The sequence below is a fragment of the Salmo trutta genome, chromosome 14 (genome assembly GCF_901001165.1).
Source record: "Salmo trutta chromosome 14, fSalTru1.1, whole genome shotgun sequence".
NCBI lineage: Eukaryota > Metazoa > Chordata > Actinopteri > Salmoniformes > Salmonidae > Salmo > Salmo trutta.
The window spans coordinates 3,795,872-3,823,798 of NC_042970.1; the positions used below are offsets into that span (position 1 = coordinate 3,795,872).

The 27,927-nt window shown below is 45.6% G+C and overlaps 1 protein-coding gene across 1 annotated transcript in view; it reads right to left on the reverse strand.

Moving 5' to 3' along the window:
- LOC115207171 (amphoterin-induced protein 3-like) overlaps positions 1-26,643 on the reverse strand; it is a 42,749-nt gene extending 16,106 nt beyond the window's left edge. Inside the window, exon 1 of the mRNA XM_029774155.1 lies at positions 24,703-26,643. Within this exon, the coding sequence (XP_029630015.1) occupies positions 24,703-26,643 (1,941 nt within the window). The remainder of the gene's footprint in view (positions 1-24,702) is intronic.
- Positions 26,644-27,927: the final 1,284 nt, after the last annotated feature.

Consider the following 27,927-nt stretch of genomic DNA (forward strand, 5'->3'; position numbering starts at 1 on the left):
TACTGCCGAATATCAGCGCCACCTGTTTGCACCTCCACCCGAGGCTGTTCCAGCCTGCTTGCACCTCCACCCGAGGCTGTTCCAGCCAGCTTGTACCTCCACCCGATGCTGCTCCAGCCAGCTTGCACCTCCACCTGAGGCTGTTCCAGGCAGCTTGCACCTCCACCTGAGGCTGTTCCAGCCAGTTTGCACCTCCACCTGAGGCTGTTCCAGCCAGCTTGTACCTCCACCCGAGGCTGTTCCAGCCAGCTTGTACCTCCACCCAAGGCTGTTCCAGCCTGCTTTAACCTCCACCTGAGGCTGTTCCAGCCTGCTTGCACCTCCACCCGAGGCTGTCCAAGAGTACCATGAGGGGCTGGTATTTAAGCAGCTTCTTTGCAAAAGCCTGATCCATGAGGCCGTTAAATGAGCACCTCCCACTGGCCCCCCCAACAACATCAGCACCTCCCCCTGCCCCCCCCCCCCAACATGAGCACCTCCCCCTTGCCCCCCCAACAACATGAGCACCTCCCCCTGGCCCCCCCAACAACATGAACACCCCCCCTGCCCCCCCCCAACAACATCAGCACCTCCCCCTGCCCCCCCACAACAACAACAACAATATCTGGTTTATTTGACAAACAGGAAAACAAAATCATCTTCAACATCAAACCAGCTTCCTGTTTACACAACAATGTTACTGCATGTGTGCTGTTGGTGCGACCACTTGTCTCACCTCACTGGCTTTCAGGTCAACATGTCTAGCAATGTAACAATCCTTGAATGAACAGCAGCCATTCACAACATGGGCAATGACCTCCATTCAATTTGACTCATGTAGAATACAAAATTGGTCACGGTTTGAAGGGTACCAGAGTATCTGATTATATTTTGTTGGTAGAACTTGCAACCTCGTTTTAACGGTAAAGGTGAGAATGTCCTCTCCAACTGCAGCATTCTGGCACTTGGAACGGGTGACATATTGGTTAGCACAGTGCAGAGCAGTGAGTTTCCCCTGCAGCCTCAGGCCAGTCCAGTGTTGCAGTAGCTGCATCCGTCTGATACCAAGAAGTGTTGTCCTGGATGTAAGATGAGATGTTCCACAATGGGTGACAAATGCCTCCACAACAACACCGCGATCTGCCGCAACTGCATCAGAGAAAGTCACTGGCTCAGTTTGCATATCAGTCCGTGTCCACCTGAGCTCCAGTCCAGTTGCACAGGTCATTGAGGTCCAGCCAATCTGACCGGACTCCAAAGCCCGCAGCAAGAGTGTCCAATTTTCCATTGGCTTTCCTCTTGAAGTCCAGGAAGTTGTCCTGGCCAGTGGAACTTTCCTTCCCCTGTAGGTCCAGACGGAGGGAGGCTCTGGCTAATTCCCTAACTGTCACATCATCACTGTTGAGCATGTCTGATATCAGTTTACATCCACTCAATATTCGGGACACCAAAATCCCCATCTCTTTGGCTCTGGAAGAGCAACATCATGTGTGGTGTGTGTGCTTAAGCATGGGCACTTTCTCACCACTTGAACTGTTTTGTTAGAACTTTCTGTGGTATATTCATATTTGAAAGCAGATGTTGAATCTTTGCTAGGGCTAGCTAGCTAGCTAGCTTCTAGCTTCATGACCACATGCAGAGGGGAAATGTCTATCATATCAAGCATGGTTGAATACTTACAGAGAATCTTCTCAACTTGTTCCCCCCCACTCGCCAGCAACATTTAACGCAAAGTCAGCAAAAAAGAAATGTCCCTTTTTCAGGACCCTGTCTTTCAAAGATAATTATAATTCGTAAAAAAATCAAAATAACTTCACAGATCTTCCTTGTAAAGAGTTTAAACACTGTTTCCTATGCTTGTTCAATGAACCATAAACAATTAATGAACATGTACCTGTGGAACGGTTGTTAAGACACTAACAGCTTACAGACGGTAGGCAATTAAGGTCACAGTTATGAAAACGTAGGACACTAAAGAGGCCTTTCTACTGACTCTGAAAAACACCAAAAGAAAGATGTCCAGGGTCCCTGATCATCTGCATGAACATGCCTTAGGCACACTGCAAGGAGGCATGAGGACTGCAGATGTGGCCAGGGCAATAAATTGCAATGTCCGTACTGTGAGATGCCTAAGACAGCGCTACAGGGAGACAGGACGGACAGCTGATCGTCCTCGCAGTGGCAGACCACGTGTAACAACACCTGCACAGGATCGGTACATTCTAACATCACACCTGCGGGACAGGTACAGGATGGCAACAACAACTGCCCGAGTTACACCAGGAATGCACAATCTTTCCATCAGTGCACAGACTATCCACAATAGGCTGAGAGAGGCTTGACTGAGGGCTTTTAGGCCTGTTGTGAGGCAGGTCCTCACCAGACATCACCGGCAACAACGTCGCCTATGGGCACAAACCCACCGTCGCTGGACCAGACAGGACTGGCAAAAAGTGCTCTTCACTGACGAGTCGCGGGTTTTGTCTCAGCAGGGGTGATGGTCGGATTTGCATTTATTGTCGAAGGAATGAGCGTTACACCGAGGCCTGTTCTCTGGAGCGGGATCGATTTGGAGGTGGAGGGTCTTTCATGGTCTGAGGCGGTGTGTCACAGCATCATCGGACTGAGCTTGTTGTCATTGTAGGCAATCTCAACGCTGTGCGTTACAGGGCAGACATCCTCCTCCCTCATGTGGTACCCTTCCTGCAGGCTCATCCTGACATGATCCTCCAGCATGACAATGCCACCAGCCACACTGCTCGTTCTCTGTGTGATTTCCTGCAAGACAGGAATGTCAGTGTTCTGCCATGGCCAGTGAAGAGCCCGAATCTCAATCCCAATGAGCACATCTGGGACCTGTTGGATCGGAGGGTGAGGGCTAGGGCCATTCCTCCCAGAAATGTCCGGGGACTTGCAGGTGCCTTGGTGGAAGAGCGGTGAAACATTTCACAGCAAGAACTGGCAAAGTAAAAATCTGTGCTTGCTAAAATGTTTGATCAAAGCCAAGCTATTGCTCTCATTTGTCTACACACACACACACACACACACACAAACACACACTCCGCTGCCACTTCTCTCTGCCTGTGTGTTTAGTGTTTAGGCCTAACTGAGCAGCTCAGCTCTAATAGTGTTTTTACACAGCTAGATACATTTACAGCTACATTTGATTAAGGAAACAGCCTTTAGATTCTCCGTCAACTTAATTGGTTGCCAACTCAGTGGACTGATTACAGAGGTCTGTCACCACTAACTCCCAGTTCTTGCTGTGAAATGTGTGTGTGTGTGTGTGTGTGTCTTTTTTTAATTTCAGGAACATTTACACCAAAACATTAAACATAATGTCTGTAAACAACACTTCTTCCCCCTGTGGCTGACAGACTCTCTCACACACACACACACACACACACACACACACACACACACACACACACACACACACACACACACACACACATACACACACACACAGGGAGTTAGTGGTGACAGACCTCTGTAATCAGTCCACTGAGTTGGCAACCAATTAAGTTGACAGAGAATCTAAAGGCTATTTCCTTATTAGTACTGCAATCAAATGTACCCCCATAAATCTAGCTGTGTAAAAACACTGTTAGAGCTGAGCTGCTCAGTTAGGCCTAAACACTAAACACACAGGCAGTGAGAAGTGGCAGCGGAGTGTGTGTTTGTTTGTGTGTGTGTGTGTGTGTGTGTGTGCTAACACACACGCTACACACTAACACACTAACACACACACTAACACACTGACACACACTCTAACACACACAGGCTAACACACAAACACTAAGACTAATACACACACACTAACATTCTGAGCTAGTGGGAAAACGTATTTCATAACCAGTCTATGAGCAATGCTAAGATGAAAGAAGTTTTTTTTATTGGAAAAAAAGACAGCTCCTGCTTGAATTGTTGAGTCGAACACTGTCCTCTAGTACACTCCGAACACTGTCCTCTAGGACACTCTGAACACTGTCCTCTAGGACACTCCGAACACTGTCCTCTAGTACACTCCGAACACTGTCCTCTAGGACACTCCGAACACTTCCCTCTAGTACACTCTGAACACTGTCCTCTAGTACACTCCGAACACTGTCCTCTAGTACACCCCGAACACTGTCCTCTAGTACACTCCGAACACTGTCCTCTAGGACACTCTAAACACTGTCCTCTAGTACACCCCGGACACTGTCCTCTAGTACACTCCATACACTGTCCTCCAGTACACTCTGAACACTGTCCTCTAGTACACTCTGAACACTGTCCTCTAGTACACCCCGAACACTGTCCTCTAGTACACTCTGAACACTGTCCTCTAGTACACTCCGAACACTGTCCTCTAGTACACTCCGAACACTGTCCTCTAGTACACTCTGAACACTGTCCTCTAGTACACTCCGAACACTGTCCTCTAGTACACTCCGAACACTGTCCTCTAGTACACTCCGAACACTGTCCTCTAGTACACTCTGAACACTGTCCTCTAGTACACTCCGAACACTGTCCTCTAGTACACTCCGAACACTGTCCTTTAGTACACTCAGAACACTGCCCTCTAGTACACTCTGAACACTGTCCTCTAGTACACTCTGAACACTGTCCTCTAGTACAATCCGAACACTGTCCTCTAGTACACTCCAAACACTTCCCTCTAGAACACTCCGAACACTGTCCTCCAGTACACTCCGAACACTGTCCTCTAGTACACTCCGAACACTGCCCTCTAGGACACATTACATTTACATTTACATTTAAGTCATTTAGCAGACGCTCTTATCCAGAGCGACTTACAAATTGGTGCATTCACCTATAATATCCAGTAGAACAACCACTTTACAATAGTGCATCTAAATCTTTTAAAGGGGGGGGGTTAGAAGGATTACTTTATCCTATCCCAGGTATTCCTTAAAGAGGTGGGGTTTCAGGTGTCTCCGGAAGGTGGTGATTGACTCCGCTGTCCTGGCATCGTGAGGGAGCTTGTTCCACCATTGGGGTGCCAGAGCAGCGAACAGTTTTGACTGGGCTGAGCGGGAACTGTGCTTCCTCAGAGGTAGGGAGGCGAGCAGGCCAGAGGTGGATGAACGCAGTGCCCTTGTTTGGGTGTAGGGCCTGATCAGAGCCTGAAGGTACGGAGGTGCCGTTCCCCTCACAGCTCCGTAGGCAAGCACCATGGTCTTGTAGCGGATGCGAGCTTCAACTGGAAGCCAGTGGAGAGAGCGGAGGAGCGGGGTGACGTGAGAGAACTTGGGAAGGTTGAACACCAGACGGGCTGCGGCGTTCTGGATGAGTTGTAGGGGTTTGATGGCACTCCGAACACTGCCCTCTAGTACACTCCGAAGACTGTCCTCTAGTACACTCCGAACACTGTCCTCCAGTACACTCTGAACACTGTCCTCTAGTACACTCTGAACACTGTCCTCTAGTACACTCTGAACACTGTCCTCTAGTACACTCTGAACACTGTCCTCTAGTACACTCCAAACACTGTCCTCTAGTACACTCTGAACACTGTCCTCTAGTACACTCTGAACACTGTCTTCTAGTACACTCTGAACACTGTCCTCTAGTACACTCCGAACACTGTCCTTTAGGACACTCCGAACACTGTCCTCCAGTACACTCCGAACACTGTCCTCTAGTACACTCCGAACACTGTCCTCTAGTACACTCCGAACACTGTCCTCTAGTACACTCCGAACACTGCCCTTTAGTACACTCCGAACACTGTCCTCTAGTACACTCCGAACACTGCCCTTTAGTACACTCCGAACACTGTCCTCTAGTACACTCAGAACGCTGCCCTCTAGTACACTCCGAACACTGTCCTTTAGTACACTCCGAACACTGCCCTCTAGTATGCTCTGAACACTGTCCTCTAGTACACTCCGAACACTGCCCTCTAGTACACTCCGAACACTGTCCTCTAGTACACTCCGAACACTGTCCTCTAGTACACTCCGAACACTGTCCTCTAGTACACTCCGAACACTGTCCTCTAGTACACTCCGAACACTGTCCTCTAGGACACTCTGAACACTGTCCTCTAGGACACTCCGAACACTGTCCTCTAGTACACTCCGAACACTGTCCTCTAGGACACTCCGAACACTTCCCTCTAGTACACTCTGAACACTGTCCTCTAGTACACTCCGAACACTGTCCTCTAGTACACTCCGAACACTGTCCTCTAGTACACTCCGAACACTGTCCTCTAGGACACTCTAAACACTGTCCTCTAGTACACCCCGGACACTGTCCTCTAGTACACTCCACACACTGTCCTCCAGTACACTCTGAACACTGTCCTCTAGTACACTCTGAACACTGTCCTTTAGTACACTCCGAACACTGTCCTTTAGTACACTCTGAACACTGTCCTCTAGTACACTCAGAACACTGCCCTCTAGTATGCTCCGAACACTGTCCTCTAGTACACTCTGAACACTGTCCTCTAGTACACTCTGAACACTGTCCTCTAGTACACCCCGAACACTGTCCTCTAGTACACTCCGAACACTGTCCTCTAGTACACTCTGAACACTGTCCTCTAGTACACTCCGAACACTGTCCTCTAGTACACTCCGAACACTGTCCTTTAGTACACTCAGAACACTGCCCTCTAGTACACTCTGAACACTGTCCTCTAGTACACTCTGAACACTGTCCTCTAGTACACTCCGAACACTGTCCTCTAGTACACTCCGAACACTGTCCTCTAGTACACTCTGAACACTGTCCTCTAGTACACTCCGAACACTGTCCTCTAGTACACTCCGAAGACTGTCCTCTTGTACACTCCGAACACTGTCCTCTAGTACACTCTGAACACTGTCCTCTAGTACACTCCGAACACTGTCCTCTAGTACACTCCGAACACTGTCCTCTAGTACACTCCGAACACTGTCCTCCTAGGCCTACCGGTTTCTGAAAGGTTTCTAGTTGGTCTTGTAAACAGTAAGAAAGTATTGTCGAAACCAGTAAGAATAGTTAATATTTTATATTATAATGACCGGATGGGACAAGCTTACCTCTTAACCTAGGAACAGCCAAAATACAGCTTTGAATTTTCCTTTGATGGCTGTTGGGAGCACTGTTTAATCTCTGCAATGCAATACCCCAAAAATGGGCTACATGTTTCCATTTGAAGTGTGATATCAAGCTCACAGTTAGCATAAATAATCCATAAACACAGATCAGAAGGAAGCCCTCAGCAATGAGAGGAAGGAAGCCCTCAGTAGTGAGAGGAGGGAAGCCCTCAGTAGTGAGAGGAAGGAAGCCCTCAGTAGTGAGAGGAGGGAAGCCCTCAGTAGTGAGAGGAAGGAAGCCCTCAGGAGAGAGGAGGGAAGCCCTCAGTAGTCAGAGGAGGAAAGTCCTCAGGAGAGAGGAAGGAAGCCCTCAGTAGTGAGAGTAGGAAAGCCCTCAGTAGTGAGAGGAAGGAAGTCCTCAGGAGAGAGGAGGGAAGCCCTCAGTAGTGAGAGGAGGAAAGCCCTCAGTAGAAAGAGGAGGGAAGCCCTCGGTAGTGAGAGGAGGAAAGTCCTCAGGAGAGAGGAAGGAAGCCCTCAGTAGTGTGAGGAGGAAAGTCCTCAGGAGAGAGGAAGGAAGCCCTCAGGAGAGAGAGGAAAGAAGCCCTCAGGAGAGAGAGGAGGAAAGTCCTCAGGAGAGAGGAGGGCTCAGGGTGTGTGTTAGTTTGTGTTTTAGTGTGTGTGTTAGTGTGTGTGTTAGCATGTGTGTGTGTGTGTGTGTGTGTGTGTGTGTGTTAGTGTGTGTTTGTGTGTGTTAGTGTTAGTGTGTTTTAGTGTGTGTGTGTGTGTGTGTTTTAGTGTGTGTGTTAGTGTTTGTGTTAGTGTGTGTTTTAGTGTGTGTTTTAGTGTGTGTGTTAGTGTGTGTGTTAGTATGTGTGTGTGTGTGTTAGTGTGTGTGTTATTGTGTGTGTTTGTGTGTGTTAGTGTTAGTGTGTGTGTTAGTGTGTTAGTTAGTGTGTGTTTTAGTGTGTGTGTGTTTTAGTTTGCATTTGTTAGTGAGTGTGTGTGTTAGTGTGTTAGTGTGTGTGTTAGTGTGTTAGTGAGTGTGTGTGTTAGTGTGTGTGTTAGTGTGTTCGTGAGTGTGTGTGTTAGTGTGTGTGTTAGTGTGTGTGTGTTAGTGAGTGTGTGTGTGTGTTAGTGAGTGTGTGTGTGTGTGTTAGTGTGTGTTAGTGTGTTAGTGTGTGTTTAAGTGTGTGTGTGTGTTAGTGTGTTAGTGTGTGTTAGTGTGTGTGTTTGTGTGTGTTAGTGTGTGTGTTAGTGTGTGTTAGTGTGTGTGTTAGTGTGTGTGTTAGTGTGTGTGTTAGTGTGTGTGTTAGTGTGTTAGTGAGTGTGTGTGTTAGTGTGTGTGTGTGTTAGTGTGTGTAGTGTGTGTGTTAGTGTGTGTTAGTGTGTGTGTTAGTGTGTGTTAGTGTGTTAGTGTGTGTGTTTTGTGTGTTTGTGTGTGTTAGTGTGTGTGTGTTAGTGTGTGTGTTAGTGTGTGTGTTAGTGTGTGTGTTAGTGTGTGTGTTAGTGTGTTAGTGTGTTAGTGAGTGTGTTAGTGAGTGTGTTAGTGTGTTAGTGTGTGTTAGTGTGTTAGTGTGTGTGTGTGTGTGTGTGTTAATGTGTGTTTGTGTGTGTATGTGTGTGTTTTAGTGTGTGTGTTAGTGTTTGTGTTAGTGTGTGTTTTAGTGTGTGTTTTAGTGTGTGTGTTAGTGTGTGTGTTAGTATGTGTGTGTGTATGTGTGTGTTAGTGTGTGTGTTATTGTGTGTGTTTGTGTGTGTTAGTGTTAGTTTGTGTGTTAGTGTTAGTTAGTGTATGTTTTAGTGTGTGTTCGTGTGTGTGTTAGTATGTGTGTGTGTCTGTGTTAGTGTGTGTGTTAGTATGTGTGTGTGTGTGTGTGTGTGTGTGTGTGTGTGTGTGTGTGTGTGTGTGTGTGTGTGTGTGTTAGTGTGTGTTTGTGTGTGTTAGTGTTAGTGCGTGTGTTAGTGTGTTTTAGTGTGTGTGTGTGTGTTTTAGTGTGTGTGTTAGTGTTTGTGTTAGTGTGTGTTTTAGTGTGTGTGTGTGTGTGTTAGTGTGTGTGTTAGTATGTGTGTGTGTGTTTGTGTGTGTTAGTGTGTGTGTTATTGTGTGTGTTTGTGTGTGTTAGTGTTAGTGTGTGTGTTAGAGTGTTAGTTAGTGTGTGTTTTAGTGTGTGTTAGTGTGTGTGTTAGTATGTGGGTGTGTTTGTGTTAGTGTGTGTGTTATTGTGTGTGTTTGTGTGTGTTAGTGTTAGTGTGTGTGTTAGTGTGTTAGTTAGTGTGTGTTTTAGTGTGTGTGTGTGTGTGTGTTTAGTGTGCATTTGTTAGTGAGTGTGTTAGTGTGTGTGTTAGTGTGTTAGTGAGTGTGTGTGTTAGTGTGTGTGTTAGTGTGTTAGTGAGTGTGTGTGTTAGTGTGTGTGTTAGTGTGTTAGTGAGTGTGTGTGTTAGTGAGTGTGTGTGTGTGTGTTAGTGTGTTAGTGTGTGTTTAAGTGTGTGTGTGTGTTAGTGTGTGTTAGTGTGTTAGTGTGTGTGTTAGTGTGTTTGTTAGTGTGTGTGTTAGTGTGTGTTAGTGTGTGTGTGTGTTAATGTGTGTTAGTGTGTGTGTTAGTGTGTGTTAGTGTGTTAGTGTGTGTGTTTGTGTGTGTTAGTGTGTGTGTTAATGTGTGTTAGTGTGTGTGTTAGTGTGTGTTAGTGTGTTAGTGTGTGTGTTTGTGTGTGTTAGTGTGTGTGTTAGTGTGTGTGTGTTAGTGTGTGTGTTAGTGAGTGTGTTAGTGTGTTAGTTAGTGTGTTAGTGTGTTAGTGTGTTTGTGTGTGTTAGTGTGTTAGTGTGTGTGTTAGTGTGTGTGTTAGTGTGTGTTAGTGTGTTAGTGTGTGTGTTAGTGTGTGAGTTAGTGTGTGTGTGTGTTTGTGTGTTAGTGTGTGTGTTAGTGTGTTAGTGTGTGTTAGTGTGTTAGTGTGTGTGTGTGTGTTTGTGTGTGTTAGTGTGTTAGTGTGTTCGTGTTAGTGTGTGTTAGTGTGTTAGTGTGTGTGTTAGTGTGTGTGTTAGTGTGTGTTAGTGTGTGTTAGTGTGTGTGTGTTAGTGTGTACGTGTGTTTGTGTGTTAGTGTGTGTGGTAGTGTGTGTGTTAGTGTGTGTTAGTGTGTGTTAGTGTGTTAGTGTGTGTGTGTGTTAGTGTGTTAGTGTGTGTTAGTGTGTTAGTGAGTGTGTGTGTTAGTGTGTGTTAGTGCGTTAGTGTGTGTTAGTGTGTGTGTTAGTGTGTGTGTTAGTGTGTTAGTGAGTGAGTGTGTGTGTGTGTGTGTGTGTGTGTGTGTATGTTAGTGAGTGTGTGTGTGTTAGTGTGTGTTAGTGTATTAGTGTGTTAGTGAGTGTGTGTGTTAGTGTGTGTGTTAGTGTGTGTTTGTGTGTTTGTGTGTTAGTGTGTGTGTTAGTGTGTGTGTTAGTGTGTGTTAGTGTGTGTGTTAGTGTGTGTGTGTGTGTGTGTTAGTGTGTGTGTTAGTGTGTGTGTTAGTGTGTGTGTTAGTGTGTGTGTTAGTGTGTGTGTGTGTGTTAGTGTGTGTGTGTGTGTTAGTGTGTGTGTTAGTGTGTGTGTTAGTGTGTGTTGGTGTGTGTGTGTGTTAGTGTGTGTGTGTGTTAGTGTGTGTGTTAGTGTGTGTTATTGTGTTAGTGTGTGTGTTAGTGTGTGTTAGTGTGTGTTAGTGTGTGTTAGTGTGTGTGTTAGTGTGTTAGTGTGTGTGTTAGTGTGTGTGTTAGTGTGTGTGTGTTAGTGTGTGTGTTAGTGTGTTAGTGTGTTTGTTAGTGTGTGTGCTAGTGTGTTAGTGTGTTAATGTGTGTGTTAGTGTGTTAGTGTGTTAGTGTGTGTGTTAGTGTGTTAGTGTGTGTTAGTGTGTGTGTTAGTGTGTGTGTTAGTGTGTTAGTGTGTGTTAGTGTGTTAGCGTGTGTGTTAGTGTGTTAGTGTGTGTGTTAGTGTGTGTGTTAGTTTGTTAGTGTGTGTGTTATTGTGTTAGTGTGTGTGTTAGTGTGTGTGTTAGTGTGTTAGTGTGTATCAGCCACAGAAGAAGGAACATTTCAAGTGTTGGTGTAAATGTACCTGATTTCTATCTGCTCTTTAAATCTTTTAATGTAAACTCTTTTGCTCTCAGATAAATTATACACACACACACACACACACACACACACACACACACACACACACACACACACACACACACACACACACACACACACACACATACACACACGCACACACGCATTTGACCAGAAACATTTTAATTTACCGGACATTTGAGAAATGTACCAGACCCATATGCATTGGTTGCTTAACCTGATTAGGGCGTCCACCCACAGTCCTCAGAATGACAAATCACATTTAGAATATGGTCATTCATATTAACAGAACATGGAAGTCGAGAATGCAACAACGTGTGGCTCTTCTTACCAAATTATGATGTGTAATTTAAACATGTTAGAATAACTGTCCACATTTACTTTCCCTCAGCCAACAAGACGAGTAACGGACAGCAAAAATCACTAGCCTATGTCAATCTACTATAGTAGAACATTTTTATGCTACCTATTCTATTGGTCAGCTTGTAGATATAGACAAGCTTCCTTATGCCGCATTTGTGGTAGATGGTGGCAGATTGTGGTAAATGGTGGCAGATTGTGGTAGATTGCGTCATTCTGTCATTGCACCACAAGGGGGAGTTAGAGCATTGATCGATCTTTTTGTAAACGAATGAAGGTGTGAATGTTTTAGTCCATGAATCCCTCTTCTACGTCACTAGAGTCCTGAATCAGGCAAAACAAATTTGCTGGCGGGTGGTCCTGGAGTAAATACAATGGCGCAATTACACTTGACCTGTGGACTGATGATTTTCGAAAAATAGGGATGGTGCGCCTTTGTTTTCTCTCCCTCTAAAAACAGAATGAAATCATTCTAAATAACAAACTGTTTTTATTTACCACAGTGTGAGAGTGATGGTCCCTCTAAATGAAGTGAGTTTCTGAAACTCTGTACTTCTTTGCTGATGTGAAGAAGAAACTGAATGAAAGAGAGTCCAGCAAGGAGAGGGAGTGGAAAAAGGTTGCCCATATTTTGAAGAACTAAGCTATTGCATTTATTTATGAAATGTACATTCACACCGCCGTTAATTTACAAACGGATAGTCTAATAGCTCGGCTAGGTGTGAAAAATCCCCCAATTTGGGCCACAGTTTAGGCTACTGATAGATGCTGCTGTCAGTCAACATTTCGAATCAAATCAAATCCAACTTTATTGGTCACATACACATGGTTAGCAGATGTTATTGCGAGTGTAGCAAAATGCTTGTGAAATGCTTCAGAGTTGAGTCCTATTGTAAAGTGTAGCCTAAAGGACAAAAAGGGGATTCACTTACAATGTATTCGAGGCTTAAGTACTCTAAAGTTTTACATTTCTAACTGAAATATCACAGACCTGATGAAAAATGCAACAACGCCTACAAATATACGAATTTATTATAATCCAAATAGTAATTGCTAAAGACAATCAGAAATAATGTGTATTTTATTCAGCATTACAATTTAGGAAATGTAATATATTCATTTAGGCTTGGCCTATTTAGTAGGCTATTTTGCAGCATAAATCTATAATTGTCAGCGTAAAGCTGACTGACTCGCTCATGTGTGGCTTTGGATCAAAATAAATAAGTACCAACATATAGTTTTTAATAAAGAAATGTTTTTGACCAAGTTAATCTGCTTATGTTGTGTGTGTGTGTTCAATTATTTGTGAAATTGTGGTTTACAATGGAGAATTTAAACTAAATAAATCCAATGCATTCTATTCATAATGAATAATGAATAATAAATCATCAGAATACGTGTTGCAAGCTTTTAATTTTCCCCGACTTTTTTTTTGTACGATTTTATTGTATATTTTTAGACAATAAAACATACACTGTTAAGTCCCACAGCTTCTGTGTTGTTGTGGGTTTTTATGTGTGTGTGTGTGTGTGTGTATTTCAGTAAATGGAATCCTGGATTCCTCAAACAGCTGATTGGTCGGCCCCATCGATGATTGGAGCTCTGAACCCTCCCGCTCGTCAGGGGAAACAGCTGTCTTCAATTACCAACTCCTTCTTCAGCTGGATAAAAACCAGTGTTCCTTTGTCAGGAGGAGAGAGTTTCTTTAATGTCCTGTGTTGTTAGTCCGTGAAAATGTTGATGAAAGTATTTTGTAACCGCTACTTCTAAGGTATGTGTATTCCAATAAATCAAATCAAATCAAATCAAATTTATTTATATAGCCCTTTGTATATCAGCTGAAATCTCAAAGTGCTGTACAGAAACCCAGCCTAAAACCCCAAACAGCAAGCAATGCATGTGAAAGAGGCACGGTGGCTAGGAAAAACTCCCTAGGAAAAACTCCCTAGAAAGGCCAAAAACCTAGGAAGAAACCTAGAGAGGAACCAGGCTATGAGGGGTGGCCAGTCCTCTTCTGGCTGTGCCGGGTGGATATTATAACAGAACATGGTCAAGATGTTAAAATGTTCATAAATGACCAGCATGGTCAAATAATAATAATCAATAGGACTTAGTGCTTTTGATTATTGAAGTTGTTCACTTTAAGTTAGGAATTATTCTGTTTGATTTGTTCCCAGGGGGGAAGGGGAACACACTCTTTAGGCAAGAGGCCTGCGGGAATACATATACCCATAGTATATTCTCTGTCTATGCACAATAGGTAAGACCTGGGCTGACCACCCCCTGTATTTTGGATAACGCGCCAGGTGGTGCTAAAAGATTAGGTAAATAGTTGGTAGGTAAGTTAGATGGGACTCTAACTTTTACTTTCTTTGCCTTGGTTCCATCCAGCCCCTTTTCCCCACATTACCGTGTGAAGGAAATAAATTCCCAGTAAACGGTAATATTCTCTGCCTCTGTCGTCCTTCCCCTGCACCTACGATCACATACCTTTTTCACTCCACGGGGAGTTGAGTTGTAGCAGGGTGTTGCGTTCCCTCCGCCAAGAGGTGTACGTAACATACACGTACAAACGACAACTACATCAACCCTGTCCAGACGCACCTGCTCACACCCCCCCATCTCCAGTGCCCGCATCAATCTCCGCCACATGGCCTCAAACTGCACCATTTTCTTTCTCCCCGTTGCCCACACACTCTTTCAACATTTAGAAAATAAAGCATTTAAAGGCTGACTTTGGTTGATTTTTATTTTTTTTAATACTTCTGTCAGACGAATTTCTAACTCCACCAATAACTTTTGGACTTTTTAACATTCCCAGAAGGCATGGATTATTGTCACGACTCCTACCGAGGGTGGCTCCTCTCCCTGTTCGGGTGGCGGTCGTCGTCACCGGCCTACTAGCTGCCACCGATCCCTTTTTCCTTTTCTGTTGGTTTTGCCTTTATTATTTGCACCTGTGTCAATTAGGTGATTAGTTGTGTTATTTAAGCCCGTCTCCCCACCTGTTCTGTGTGTGTTACGTTCAGTTTCACTGTGTTTGTTTAAGTGGATCGTGTTTTGGACTTTGGGCTTTTTTACGCCTTGTTGTTTTGAGCATATTCTCTTTTGTGGTACTTATTAAATAAGCATTGTACCAAACGTTTTCTGCTTCCTGCGCCTGACTCCACACCCACGACGTCCAAGCGTTACAATTATTATAATCTAATGACAAATTAATCTGGTAGTTTAATTTACTGCAGGCCTAAGACCTATGGGTTTAACCTTCTGAATGAATGATTATATTGAAGATAGAAGCCGCCTCTTTAATGAGATCCGAGAGCCGATCCGTTACCTAACAAAACAATATAAATGTATTTAGCCTAATTGTTTTGATGACTACAGACGGTAAGCTATTATTTCTCTTTTCCCTTCCTGTGTTTAATTAATTTGTCTGCATGTCTATTCAACATTTGGATAAAAAGAAACCACAACATTTTTATTATTATTTTTTTTTTCTTCACAATGCGGCACTTTGACAACTCAAAATCGCTTTAAAGAACCTTCTAATATTAGACAAACAAATATATATATTAAAACAATAACTTCAAAAAAGTCTTCAAATTGCTGTGCAGGAAACAGATGTCATGCACCATTCCTGGTCGTAGGCTGGCAGCTGGCTTCTCTCTGAAACGACACATCGTTATGTCGCTCTGCTATTCCAAGGGTGTGTAACCGAAGAGCAATACCATAAGCGGAAACAGAATACCAAATGGGATGGATCCAGAGGCAAATGTGGCTTACCAGTGAACCTCCGGGTGTTCATTAATACTGTGTCTCAGAAGTTTCTGTCCATGAGTGATGCAACCCGGAAAAAAAGCATTAAAAACAGAGTTAATGAGTACTTGAGGTCACCAAGAAAGTCTGGACATGGCCTGCTCCCCCTTATGTAAGGAATTAGGCTGTTTACTATGTAGGCTACAGTAAACATCTCATTGTCGTGTTGGTTTTTGCACAGTAGCCTATTAAACGTATACATTTTTAAACAGTATATATTTTTTTTATTGAATTCAGTAATATATTTGTACCACTGTAGATGTGTTTTGATTTTTAGAATACAGTTCTCGGTTTACTGTAGCGATGGACAGCTGGAGGCATTTTGAAAACATGTTTACAAACACTTGTTTATGACAAGTGTAGTTAGGTCGTGAACTCTGCAAACAACATTTCCACCGTGAGAAAAAGAATGGTAAATGACTGTAATTAATACATTCATTCAATACATTGGAATACAAAAGAAGCCATCCACCATGATGGGCTATTAGCAGAACAATATACTTTCGCCAAGGAGGAGGTCGAAGAGTCCGAAGGAGGAGAACATGGAGGAGTCCAAGTAGGAGCTTGAAGAGTCCAAGAAGGAGACCAAGGAGATCAAAGGAGGAGTCCAAGAAGGAGAACATGGAGGAGTCCAAGTAGGAGCTTGAAGAGTCCAAGAAGGAGACCAAGGAGATCAAAGGAGGAGTCCAAGAAGGAGAACATGGAGGAGACCACAAAAGGAAATCAAGTAGGAATCCAAGAAGGAGATCAAGAAGGAAGGTAGGAAAGGAGGCTAGGAGGAGCATTGTATTTAAAAGCAAAGTAGCCTAATAAACATAGGCATCTAGATTATAATAAAAAAAATATAAACCTCAATAACACATTTCTACCACGGTAGATGCTGTGTTGATGGTCAATATTAAAAACAGTGAAATACATTTGTGAATTCAAACGCATTGTTTAATTATTATTGTGATAATTGCGTTGTTTAATCTATAACCTGTTAATTCATATGCCTTGCGACCTTGATATATAGGCCTAAAGGCCGAGGCAATAAGAAGACACAGTGGCAGAAACAAATTCAACCACACCTTTTTTGTTTTATCACAAAACTGGATAGCAACCTCTGTCCAGTGAAATTCACAAATCATATTGAATGTACAGTAATAGACAGTTACATGACCTACAGCAATGGTCAAGCACGTTAATGTTCCCCGATATTTTCAGACCACTAAACTATTGATTTAGAACCACAGAGAGTTAAACCGCAAGTCACAAATAAAACAGGAGCTTCCTCCACTGTATCCAGCACTATTTCAACTTCAACATTTCAACATCATCAAATCACTTCTGCTTAGTTTAATACAGTGACAACTAAAAGATACCAAAAACAATTTAATCCAATCAACGTAAGCTGGGTTCGTGCAAGTAGAAAAAAATTGATGACTCACCCTACTTGTAGAGAAACGTCAATGCCATCCTCCTCTCATGTTGACAAAACAGTCTATCACTGTCATACAGAACACGCTTTTATTTTTTGTTGTCCTAGGCTACCTGGCTAAAATCCTTGCTCACTAGCCTATCTTCCACTCATGGGCAACGTTAGCTAGTTAACATTAGCCTTCTACATTTAGGTACATATTGAACTTCCATCCTCTCAGGCCAGGGGCACAACAATGTATGAATTTTATAATCTTGCCATTATAATCATTGACCAGTATGGAGAATTAAGTAAAACCACAAGTCCAAATCCCTATCTCCATCCATGGCTAATTTAGGAAAAAGGCTGGCTAGCTAGCCACCGGAGAACGACAACACAACGAGATGCAACCATTCAAGTTTTTCTGTCCATGACGTTGGCTCTCAATGGGATTTGATAGGAGTGATGTCAAATCCAAGATGGCTTCCCCTCGACACTTTGTTTTGGTGTGCCAGGACCATTCACAGTTGAGCTCACTCACTTTAGCTCGACGCTGATTGGCAAATTATTTTCTTATTTTTTTTTGTCAAGGGAGGCCAGATGCTCTCTGATAGGCTCAAAGGCAATATTTAGCAATGGGATTTTTTTCTTCTTCTCCCGGGACAATTGGCCAGCAGCAATTTTACTTATCAGCTTTTCAACAACAACAACAACAAAAAACTGACAAAAGCCGGCTATCAACTTCAGGGGATAAGGTAAAGAGTTGCGGAGCACTGGGTAAAGAAGGCTTTGTTTGTCTGTCTGGTAATGGATGGAAGCCCAGACTGGGGGGGGAATGTGTCTTCCGCATTTAACCCAACTCCTCTGAATCAGTTAGTTGCAGGGGGCTGCCTTAATCGACATCCACATCATTGGCATCCGGGGAGCAACACTCTAATTGCTGGGAGGTTGTAATGAGGGATACTGTCTGTGGGGTGAAGGAGGAGGTGCAGGGAGCTGGCTGGCTGCTGGGAGGTTGTAATGAGGGATACTGTCTGTTGGGTGGAGGAGGGGGTGCAGGGAGCTGGCTGGCTGCTGGGAGGTTGTAATGAGGGATACTGTCTGTTGGGTGGAGGAGGGGGTGCAGGGAGCTGGCTGGCTGATGGGAGGTTGTAATGAGGGATATTGTCTGTGGGGTGGAGGAGGAGGTGCAGGGAGCTGGCTGACTGATGGGAGGTTGTAATGAGGGATACTGTCTGTGGGGTGGAGGAGGAGGGGGTGCAGGGAGCTGGCTGGCTGCTGGCAGGTTGTAATGAGGGATATTGTCTGTGGGGTGGAGGAGGAGGTCTTTATTTAATTGTTGAATGCTATAGTGATGTATAATTTTTTGTTGATTGTCCTCAAGATTTTAAGCAGTTCTGTGTTGACTAGCAAACCGCTTTATTATTATCATTTTGCCAAGGAATGTAAATAGACCCATTCTACCTATATTTACTGTCATTGTTAATGCTGTTTAATGTGACGATGTGCCAACACAGAGTTCCTTTATTCTTGTTTTGCATTTTTAAGTAGCTTATTCCCCTTTTAATTTTCATTCTTTCCTCCTAAGTATTCCCTCTTTTCGTTTAGTTCTTCTCGGTCGTAGATACATTGAGTTAATCGGTTGTGCAATTTCTTAATTTCCTCCAATCACTGTGATGCTAACCGCAGTATTTCATTTTTAATACCCAATCACGCGGAGCCAGGCAGCCAGTAACGCACCATCAACATCCATCTCTAACACAGCCATTTACCGTCCAGGCCCTGGCCCTGGCTCTGGCGACGTCACACACGATTATATACACTAGTTGGATCAGGAAAACAGGAATGTTTCTTTACGAATAAGAGAGACATGAAAACTGAAGCGTTAATTGAAAATATCAGTGTTGAAAAGGAATCCAGCACAGAATGTATCTACTTAATAAAGAGGCAATAGAACAGATATATATATACTCCATCTGGATTCATGGCTGTAGTCTTTATATTTATCAGGCCACTGAGCTAAAAAGGTTTTCTACTGGAGACCAGAGAATTGGAGAGGGAGAGGAGAGAGGGAGAGGAGTGGAAAGAGGGAGGAGACAGGAGAGGAAAGAGGGACAGGAAAGAGGAGAGGGGAGAGGAGACAGGAGGGAGAGGAGACAGGAGGGAGAGGAGAGAGGGAGGGGAGTGGAAAGAGGGAGGAGACAGGAGAGGAAAGAGGGACAGGAAAGAGGAGAGGGGAGAGGAGAGGAGAGGAGACAGGAGGGAGAGGAGAGAGGGAGGGGAGAGTAAAAAAAATAGACAGAAGAGGAGACTGAAATGACTGAGGCACTTAGCTCCAAACCTGAAAGGACGGGAGGAGAGTCTCTCTCTCACTCAACACAGCTCAAATGGTCAATAACCAGATCTCCTCACACACGATCTGTGGCTCAAATTCAAGTCCCGCTGAGACTGTTCAGCCAGCCATGGAACCATCACACTGGGTTGACACGTGTGATCTCGATTGTTGTCTGCTACTTCTAAAAGAGAGACACAATCTTCTTTTTAATGGGCCGTGTGTTGTGTTCATGTCTTTACCTATGTTTGTTTGTTTGAGAGGAGGCCAGAGCAGGCCAAGCACTACTGTAAAGCATCCAATAATGTGTGGGTTTAGTACATTTTGGTTTAGTAAATGTGGGTTTTGAAAATGTGGGTCTAGTAAATGTGGGTCTAGTAAATGTGGGTTTAGTACATTTTGGTTTAGTAAATGTGGGTCTAGTAAATGTGGGTCTAGTAAATGTGGGTTTAGTAAATGTGGGTTTTGAAAATGTGGGTTTAGTAAATGTGGGTCTAGTAAATGTGGGTCTAGGAAATGTGGGTCTAGTAAATGTGGGTCTAGTAAATGTGGGTCTAGTAAATGTGGTTTTAGAAAATGTGGGTTTAGTAAATTTGGGTTTAGGAAATGTGGGTCTAGTAAATGTGGGTTTAGTAAATGTGGGTCTAGTAAATGTGGGTCTAGTAAATGTGGGTTTAGTAAACTTGGGTCTAGAAAATGTGGGTTTTGAAAATGTGGGTCTAGTAAATGTGGGTCTAGTAAATGTGGGTCTAGTAAATGTGGGTTTTGAAAATGTGGGTTTAGTAAATGTGCGTCTAGTAAATGTGGGTCTAGTAAATGTGGGTTTAGTAAATGTGGGTTTAGTAAATGTGGGTTTAGCAAATGTGGGTTTAGTAAATGTGGGTCTAGTAAATGTAGGTCTAGTACATGTGGGTCTAGTAAATGTGGGTCTAGTACATGTGGTTTAAGAAAATGTGGGTTTAGAAAATGTGGGTTTAGAAAATGTGGGTTTAGTACATGTGGGTTTAGTAAATGTGGGTCTAGTAAATGTGGGTCTAGTAAATGTGGGTTTAGTAAATGTGGGTTTAGTAAATGTGGGTTTAGTAAATGTGGGTTTAGTAAATGTGGGTCTAGTAAATGTGGGTCTAGTAAATGTGGGTTTAGTACACATGGGTCTAGTAAATGTGGGTTTAGTAAATGCTACACTACTTGTACTTTCCTTCTTTCCTGTTCTCACCCACACACTGAAACAAACACACTGAAACACACATTATGGAGCATCATAACCCCTGCTTCATGTACGGCGACAACATGAGAAAACCAGTATTTAATATACAGTGGGGCAAAAAAGTATTTAGTCAGCCACCAATTGTGCAAGTTCTCCCACTTAAAAAGATGAGAGGCCTGTAATTTTCATCATAGGTACACGTCAACTATGACAGACAAAATGAGAAAAAAAATCCAGAAAATCACATTGTAGGATGTTTTATGAATTTATTTGCAAATTATCGAAATTATCGATTATATAGACCATCGCCAAGCAGCTTGGTGAGAAGGTGACAACAATTGGTGTGATTATTCGCAAATGGAAGAAACACAAAAGAACTGTCAATATCCCTCGGCCTGGGGCTCCATGCAAGATCTCACCTCGTGGAGTTGCAATGAGCATGAGAACGGTGAGGAATCAGCCCAGAACTACACTCTCAAGGCAGCTGAGACCATAGTCACCAAGAAAACAATTGGTAACACACTACGCCGTGAAGGACTGAAATCCTGCAGCGCCCGCAAGTTCCCCCTGCTCAAGAAAGCACATATACATGCCCATCTGAAATTTGCCAATGAACATCTGAATGAATCAGAGGACAACTGGGTGAAAATGTTGTGGTCAGATGAGACCAAAATGGAGATCTTTGGCATCAACTCAACTCGCCGTGTTTGGAGGAGGAGGAATGCTGCCTATGACCCCAAGAACACCATCTCCACCGTCAAACATGGAGGTGGAAACATTATGCTTTGGGGGTGTTTTTCTGCTAAGGGGACAGGACAACTTCACCGCATCATTTGACGGGGCCATGTACTGTCAAATCTTGGGTGAGAACCTCCTTCCCTCAACCAGGGCATTGAAAATGGGTCGTGGATAGGTATTCCAGCATGACAATGACCCAAAACACACGGCCAAGGCAACAAAGGAGTGGCTCAAGAAGAAGCACATTAAGGTTCTGGAGTGGCCTAGCCAGTCTCCAGACCTTAATCCCAAAGAAAATCTGTGGAGGGAGCTGAAGGTTCGAGTTGCCAAACGTCAGCCTCGAAACCTTAATGACTTGGAGAAGATCTGCAAAGAGGAGTGGGACAAAATCCCTCCTGAGATGTGTGCAAACTTGGTGGCCAACTACAAGAAAAGTCTGACCTCTGTGATTACCAACAAGGGTTCTGTCACCAAGTACTAAGTCATGTTTTGCAGAGGGGTCAAATACACTGCTCAAAAAAATAAAGGGAACACTAAAATAACACATCCTAGATCTGAATGAATGAAATAATCTTATTAAACACTTTTTTCTTTACATAGTTGAATGTGCTGACAACAAAATCACTCAAAAATAATCAATGGAAATCCAATTTATCAACCCATGGTGGTCTGGATTTGGAGTCACACTCAAAATTAAAGTGGAAAACCACACTACAGGCTGATCCAACTTTGATGTAATGTCCTTAAAACAAGTCAAAATGAGGCTCAGTAGTGTGTGTGGCCTCCACGTGCCTGTATGACCTCCCTACAACGCCTGGGCATGCTCCTGATGAGGTGGCGTATGGTCTCCTGAGGGATCTCCTCCCAGACCTGGACTAAAGCATCCGCCAACTCCTGGACAGTCTGTGGTGCAACGTGGCGTTGGTGGATGGAGCGAGACATGATGTCCCAGATGTGCTCAATTGGATTCAGGTCTGGGGAACGGGCGGGCCAGTCCATAGCATCAATGCCTTCCTCTTGCAGGAACTGCTGACACACTCCAGCTACATGAGGACTAGCATTGTGTTGCATTAGGAGGAACCCAGGGCCAACCGCACCAGCATATGGTCTCACAAGGGGTCTGAGGATCTCATCTCGGTACCTAATGGCAGTAAGGCTACCTCTGGCAAGCACATGGAGGGCTGTGCGGCCCCCCAAAGAAATGCCACCCCACACCATGACTGACCCACCAGCAAACCGGTCATGCTGGAGGATGTTGCAGGCAGCAGAACGTTCTCCATGGCGTCTCCAGACTCTGTCACATCTGTCACATGTGCTCAGTGTGAACCTGCTTTCATCTGTAAAGAGCACAGGGCGCCAGTGGCGAATTTGTCATTCTTGGTGTTCTCTGGCAAATGCCAAACGTCCTGCACGGTGTTGGGCTGTAAGCACAACCCCCACCTGTGGACGTCGGGCCCTCATACCACCCTCATGGAGTCTGTTTCTGACCGTTTGAGCAGACACATGCACATTTGTGGCCTGCCGGAGGTCATTTTGCAGGGCTCGGGCAGTGTTCCTCATGCTCCTCCTTGCACAAAGGCGGAGGTAGCGGTCCTGCTGCTGGGTTGTTGCCCTCCTATGGCCTCCTCCACGTCTCCTGATGTACTGGCCTGTTTCCTGGTAGCGCCTCCATGCTCTGGACAATACGCTGACAGACACAGCAAACCTTCTTGCAACAGCTCGCATTGATGTGCCATCCTGGATGAGCTGCACTACCTGAGCCACTTGTGTGGGTTGTAAACTCCGTCTCATGCTACCACTAGAGTGAAAGCACTGCCAGCATTCAAAAGTGACCAAAACATCAGCCAGGAAGCATAGGAACTGAGAAGTGGTCTGTGGTCACCACCTGCAGAACCACTCCTTTATTGGGGGTGTCTTGCTAATTGCCTATAATTTCCACCTGTTGTCTATTCCATTTGCACAACAGCATGTGAAATTTATTGTCAATCAGTGTTGCTTCCTAAGTGGACAGTTTGATTTCACAGAAGTGTGATTGACTTGGAGTTACATTGTGTTGTTTAAGTGTTCCCTTTATTTTTTTGAGCAGTGTACTTATTTCCCTCATTAAAATGCAAATCAATTTATAACATTTTTAACATGCGTTTTTCTGTATTTCTTTGTTGTCATTCTGTCTCTCACTGTTCATATAAACCTACCATTAAATTATAGACTGATCATTTCTTTGTAAGTGGGCAAACGTACAAAATCAGCAGGGGATCAAATACTTTTTTCCCCTACTGTATATCATATTATATCTCGTAAAGCCTTGAGTATAAACACAAGACTTCCCCTAATCTTGGCCACAGACACGTGACAATAACAAGGCAGAAGACATTTACCTCTGCGGTCCAATAAGCTTTATTAACTAATGTGAATTTATTAATTAAGATGTATTAACTGATTGAGAGAGAAAGGATGTGTGTGAGAGAGAGAGAGAGAGGAAGTAGGGAGGGGGAGAAGTGTGAGGGAGGAGAAGGGTGTTGGGGTACGTGGTGACGGAGGAGGTAAATAATTCCAGTTGGAAAACAACAAGGTGTCTGTTTTTGGAAAGTCCTTTCAATCTAGCGACACATTTACCTTAACTTTAGTTATGTGGCACTTTTGTCGCTCAATATTCCGTATTTGTCAGTGTAGCAACCAACATGGCTGAACGTCAATAAGAAACTCATTCAACAGCAACAGCCCCCTCTATCTCCTCTCATCACAGCAGTCTGCTGTTCAACCGTTCTACACACGTACTGTATTTTCTGTTTATTCCTTTTCTTTGTAATCGACAGCAAAGGTATTCAACAGGGTTACAGTGGGGTTTCAAATGACATTTTCTCTATCGTACTTACTTCTAAAGTGTATAATTTATAGATCTGATTCTGATAATCTGACTTGCTATAAAAAAACTTTTCAAGATGTACAATTATGGCTGATTGATTTTATGTTTCTAGACAAAGCATCCATACAGTAGATATGGTTTATTGAAGGGTTCAAGCCGTGCTAAGAGGGACAGCTCTATCCTGTTTTGTTTTGTTATAGATTTTCACCCAGTGTTGGGTTACAAAATTCAGGTAACTTTCCATAAATTCCATGATTTTTCCAGAAATCCTGGTTGGAGAATTCCCTGATTTCCTGCATATTCCCCCTCGTAATTCCAGGAGTCTTCAAATCTGGATTTCTGAAAAACCACGACACTTTGGGAAAGTCACCCTAACCCAGTGTCTCTGTTTCTCACTCAGTATGCAGGCTCCTTGCAGCTTTACTCCTCTGAAAAGCAGTCCAGTCAAACCTGTCTGGGCCAGTTGAGTTTATGCTGGGTTTTCATTTCTCTGCTCTCTTTCGCTGTCTTGCTTGCTGTCTCCCTGCCTCCCCTTCCTATCTCTATTTCTGCCTCTCTGCCTCTTTCCCTACTCCCTCTCTTTATCTCTGCTGCCTTACCCCTACAATGAGAGGCAGTGTCTAACTCCCTGCCTGGTGGGTAGCCCAACAAACTTTTTTCTGGGAGTGGGGTGGAGTAGAGGAGGGAGGTGTTGGGTAGAGGGAAGGTACAGTAGGAGATGGCTGTCTGTCTGGTGTTATGACACAATGGGTGAGTCAGAAGACTGAGGTGATGGGGTGCCTCAAAACAACTAAAACCGCCCATTAGCCGGCCGTTCTACACCTCTTTGATGGGCTCCAGAAACACCACATGCTTGTTGTTACTGACCTTGCGGCCTGGGCCCTCAGTGGTGGTGAGTGGGGGGGGGGTCAGGATCGAGGACTGGGCGCTGCACTGGTCGTTGGCGGGGCTGGGGGTACCCGGCGGCGGGGGCTGCTTGCGGCACCAACAGCGGCAGGGGGTCAGGTAGAGGTACATGAGGACCAGGACGAGTGTTGTCACGCACCCTATGAGGGTCGTAAACCCCGTGTTGAAGGGCTCGGCCTCGTCGTGCCGCATCAACACTGTCACGTTGACCTCCCATGACTCGTTCCTCTTGACTGTGTCAAAGACCTTGCACCAGTACACGCCGGAGTCCTCAGCCTGCGCTGATACGATCTCCAGGCTGCCATTGGCGTGCATGCGGAGAGTGCCGTTGTTCTCCGGTGGAGCACCGGCTCCATGGTGAGGCGACACCCACAGGTAGGTCAGGTGCTGTCCTCTGAGTGTGGTGTGACAGTCCAGAACCACGCCATCTCCTTCGTACACCAGCATGCTGCCCTCAGGCTCCCTGACAACTCCAGCCACTGCCGAACTGCAGTTTAAGTTCAGTTCAAAGAAGCGTCTGTGCTGGAAAAACTTGACGGAGGCCTTGCGTTCCCCATACACCAGGCAGGTGTACTCCTCACGAAAATCCCTGATGGAGGTGAATCCCTTCAGTTCCCAGCGCCGGAACATGTTGTACATTTCGCACTCGCAGATCAGGGTGTTGTTATGAAGGAAGAGTCCGCTCTGCAAGGCCGCCGGCAGGGTCTCGATGTCCACCAGGGGGAGTTTGGACATGCTGTTGGAGGACAGGTCCATGGTGGCCAGGAAGGGATGGCTGTCCTCCTGGATGGAGAAGAATGGGAAGTCCGTGAGGTGGTTATGGCTGATGTAGGCCTTGCGCAGGTTGCCGAGCGCAGCCAGGGCCTTGCTCTCCACCCGAACAATGCGGTTGTTGAAGAGCAGCAGCTCCTCCAATCCTGTCAGCTCCAGGAAGTAGTGCACATCCACTTTGTCTAGCTGATTGGACGACAGGTCCAGTTGCCGTAGCGAGCTGCTGTTCCGGAAGGTTCCGGCCTCGAGGCATTTCAGCCGGTTGTGAGCCAGGCGGAGGGACTCCAGACGGGGCAGCGTGGCAAAGCTTCCCTCCTTCAACTCAGTCAGGTGGTTGTAGTTGAGGTCTAGGGTGGTGATGTATGCGTGCAGCTTGGAGGGCAGCGCCTTCAGACCCTGGTCGGCACAGCTGAGGATGTCGGAGCAACACAGGCATCCCTTGGGACAGCTGCTGACCTCAGCCTCAGCCTCACTAGCCCCGACCTCAGCCACATCCCCGGCCTCACTAGCCCCGACCCCAGCCAAACAAGTCCCAAAACTGGCCTCAGCCCCAGGTCCGGTATCATCCCCGGCCTCAGCCCCAACCCCAGCCTTAGCCCTGACCCCAGCACCGACCCCAGAATCAGCTCCGACCCAAGCCTCAGCCCCGACCCCAGCCTCAGTCACAGTCACAGTCTCAGCCCCAGCTCCAACCCCAGCCTCAGCTCTGAACTCAGCCTTAGCCCTGACCCCAGCCCCAACCCCAGAATCAGTCCTGACCCCAGCCTTAGCCCCGACCTCAGCCACGACCCCAGCCTCAGCCACAGCTTCACCCCCGACCCCGGCCTCAGCCCCGGTCTCAGCCCCAACTCCAGCATCAACCCAGACCCCAACCCCGGCCTCAGCCCCGGCCTCAGCCCCGACCCCAGCATCAGTCCCGACCCCAGCCTTAGCCCCGACCTCACCCCCAACCCCAGCATCAGCCCAGACCCTAGCCCCAACCCCAGCATCAGCCCCCGTCTCGGCCTCAGCCCAGACCTCATCCTCAGCCCAGACCTCAGCTTCAGCTACCTGCTGTTGCAGCAGCAACACTAGGAGGAGAGGGTTCAACACCAGCACCAGAGGGGCAGCTACACTCTGAGACCAGAACATGGTACCGATGGGACGGGAGAGTGGCCAGGCGTGGAATCTGTACGTCCGTCCGTGGGGCTTGGTTAGGTGCACGGTCTCTGTTTTGGTGAGTGTAAAGTCTCTCTATGTCTCAATAGGAGTTTGGTTGGTGCTTTCTCTCTCTTTCTCTCTCTCTCTCTATGTCTCCCTCTCTGTTTCCCAATGGGAGTGGAGTTGGGAGTTGTTGTATTGTTTCTGTCTCAACAGGAGCTTGGATTGGTTGGGGAATATGGCAGCTATAGCTAATAACAGCAGTAGATTGACATCTGCCAGAACGGCCTGCCTTTCCACTGGGCCGGAAAAACAGAGAGGAGAAAATAACTAGTTCAATAGCCTCAAAGGTCACTCAGTCCCTGCCCTGGTTGGGTTTGGGGCTCAAAGGTCACTCTGTCCCTGCCCTGGTTGGGTTTGGGGCTCAAAGGTCACTCAGTCCCTGCCCTGGTTGGGTTTGGGCCTCAAAGGTCACTCAGTCCCTGCCCTGGTTGGGTTTGGGGCTTAAAGGTCACTCAGTCCCTGCCCTGGTTGGGTTTGGGCCTCAAAGGTCACTCAGTCCCTGCCCTGGTTGGGGCTTAAAGGTCACTCAGTCCCTGCCCTGGTTGGGTTTGGGGCTTAAAGGTCACTCAGTCCCTGCCCTGGTTGGGTTTGGGCCTCAAAGGTCACTCAGTCCCTGCCCTGGTTGGGTTTGGGCCTCAAAGGTCACTCAGTCCCTGCCCTGGTTGGGTTTGGGCCTCAAAGGTCACTCAGTCCCTGCCCTGGTTGGGTTTGGGGCTTAAAGGTCACTCAGTCCCTGCCCTGGTTGAGTTTGTTAATTTCATGTGACTGAAAGATGAGGGGAATACAATGATCCCTGACAAAAAGCCCATGATCGTTATTTGGCTCTGGGGATGTACTGAACTTCTGCATCACAGCTCAGTGATAGCTGAAAGTGGTTTAGGTTTACTGTACTTCTGCATCACCGCTCAGTGATAGCTGAAAGTGGATTAGGGTTAATGTACTTCTGCATCACAGCTCAGTAATAGCTGAAAGTGGATTAAGTTTATACTTCTCACCTACTCAAAAGTCCATAAATATCATGTCAGTGTCTCATTAGATCCACTCCTGGAACTGTTGCTGTGGCAGTACTCATCAGACACCCTGTTAAAACTGTACGCTGGTCTGACGACTTCCTCTCTCTTCAGAGCTATAGTAAAAACACGTGGAAAGGCTGCTAGAGTCCTGCTGGAATCCTCTCTCTTAATGGTCCTTGGTCAGCTTTATAGACAAGCC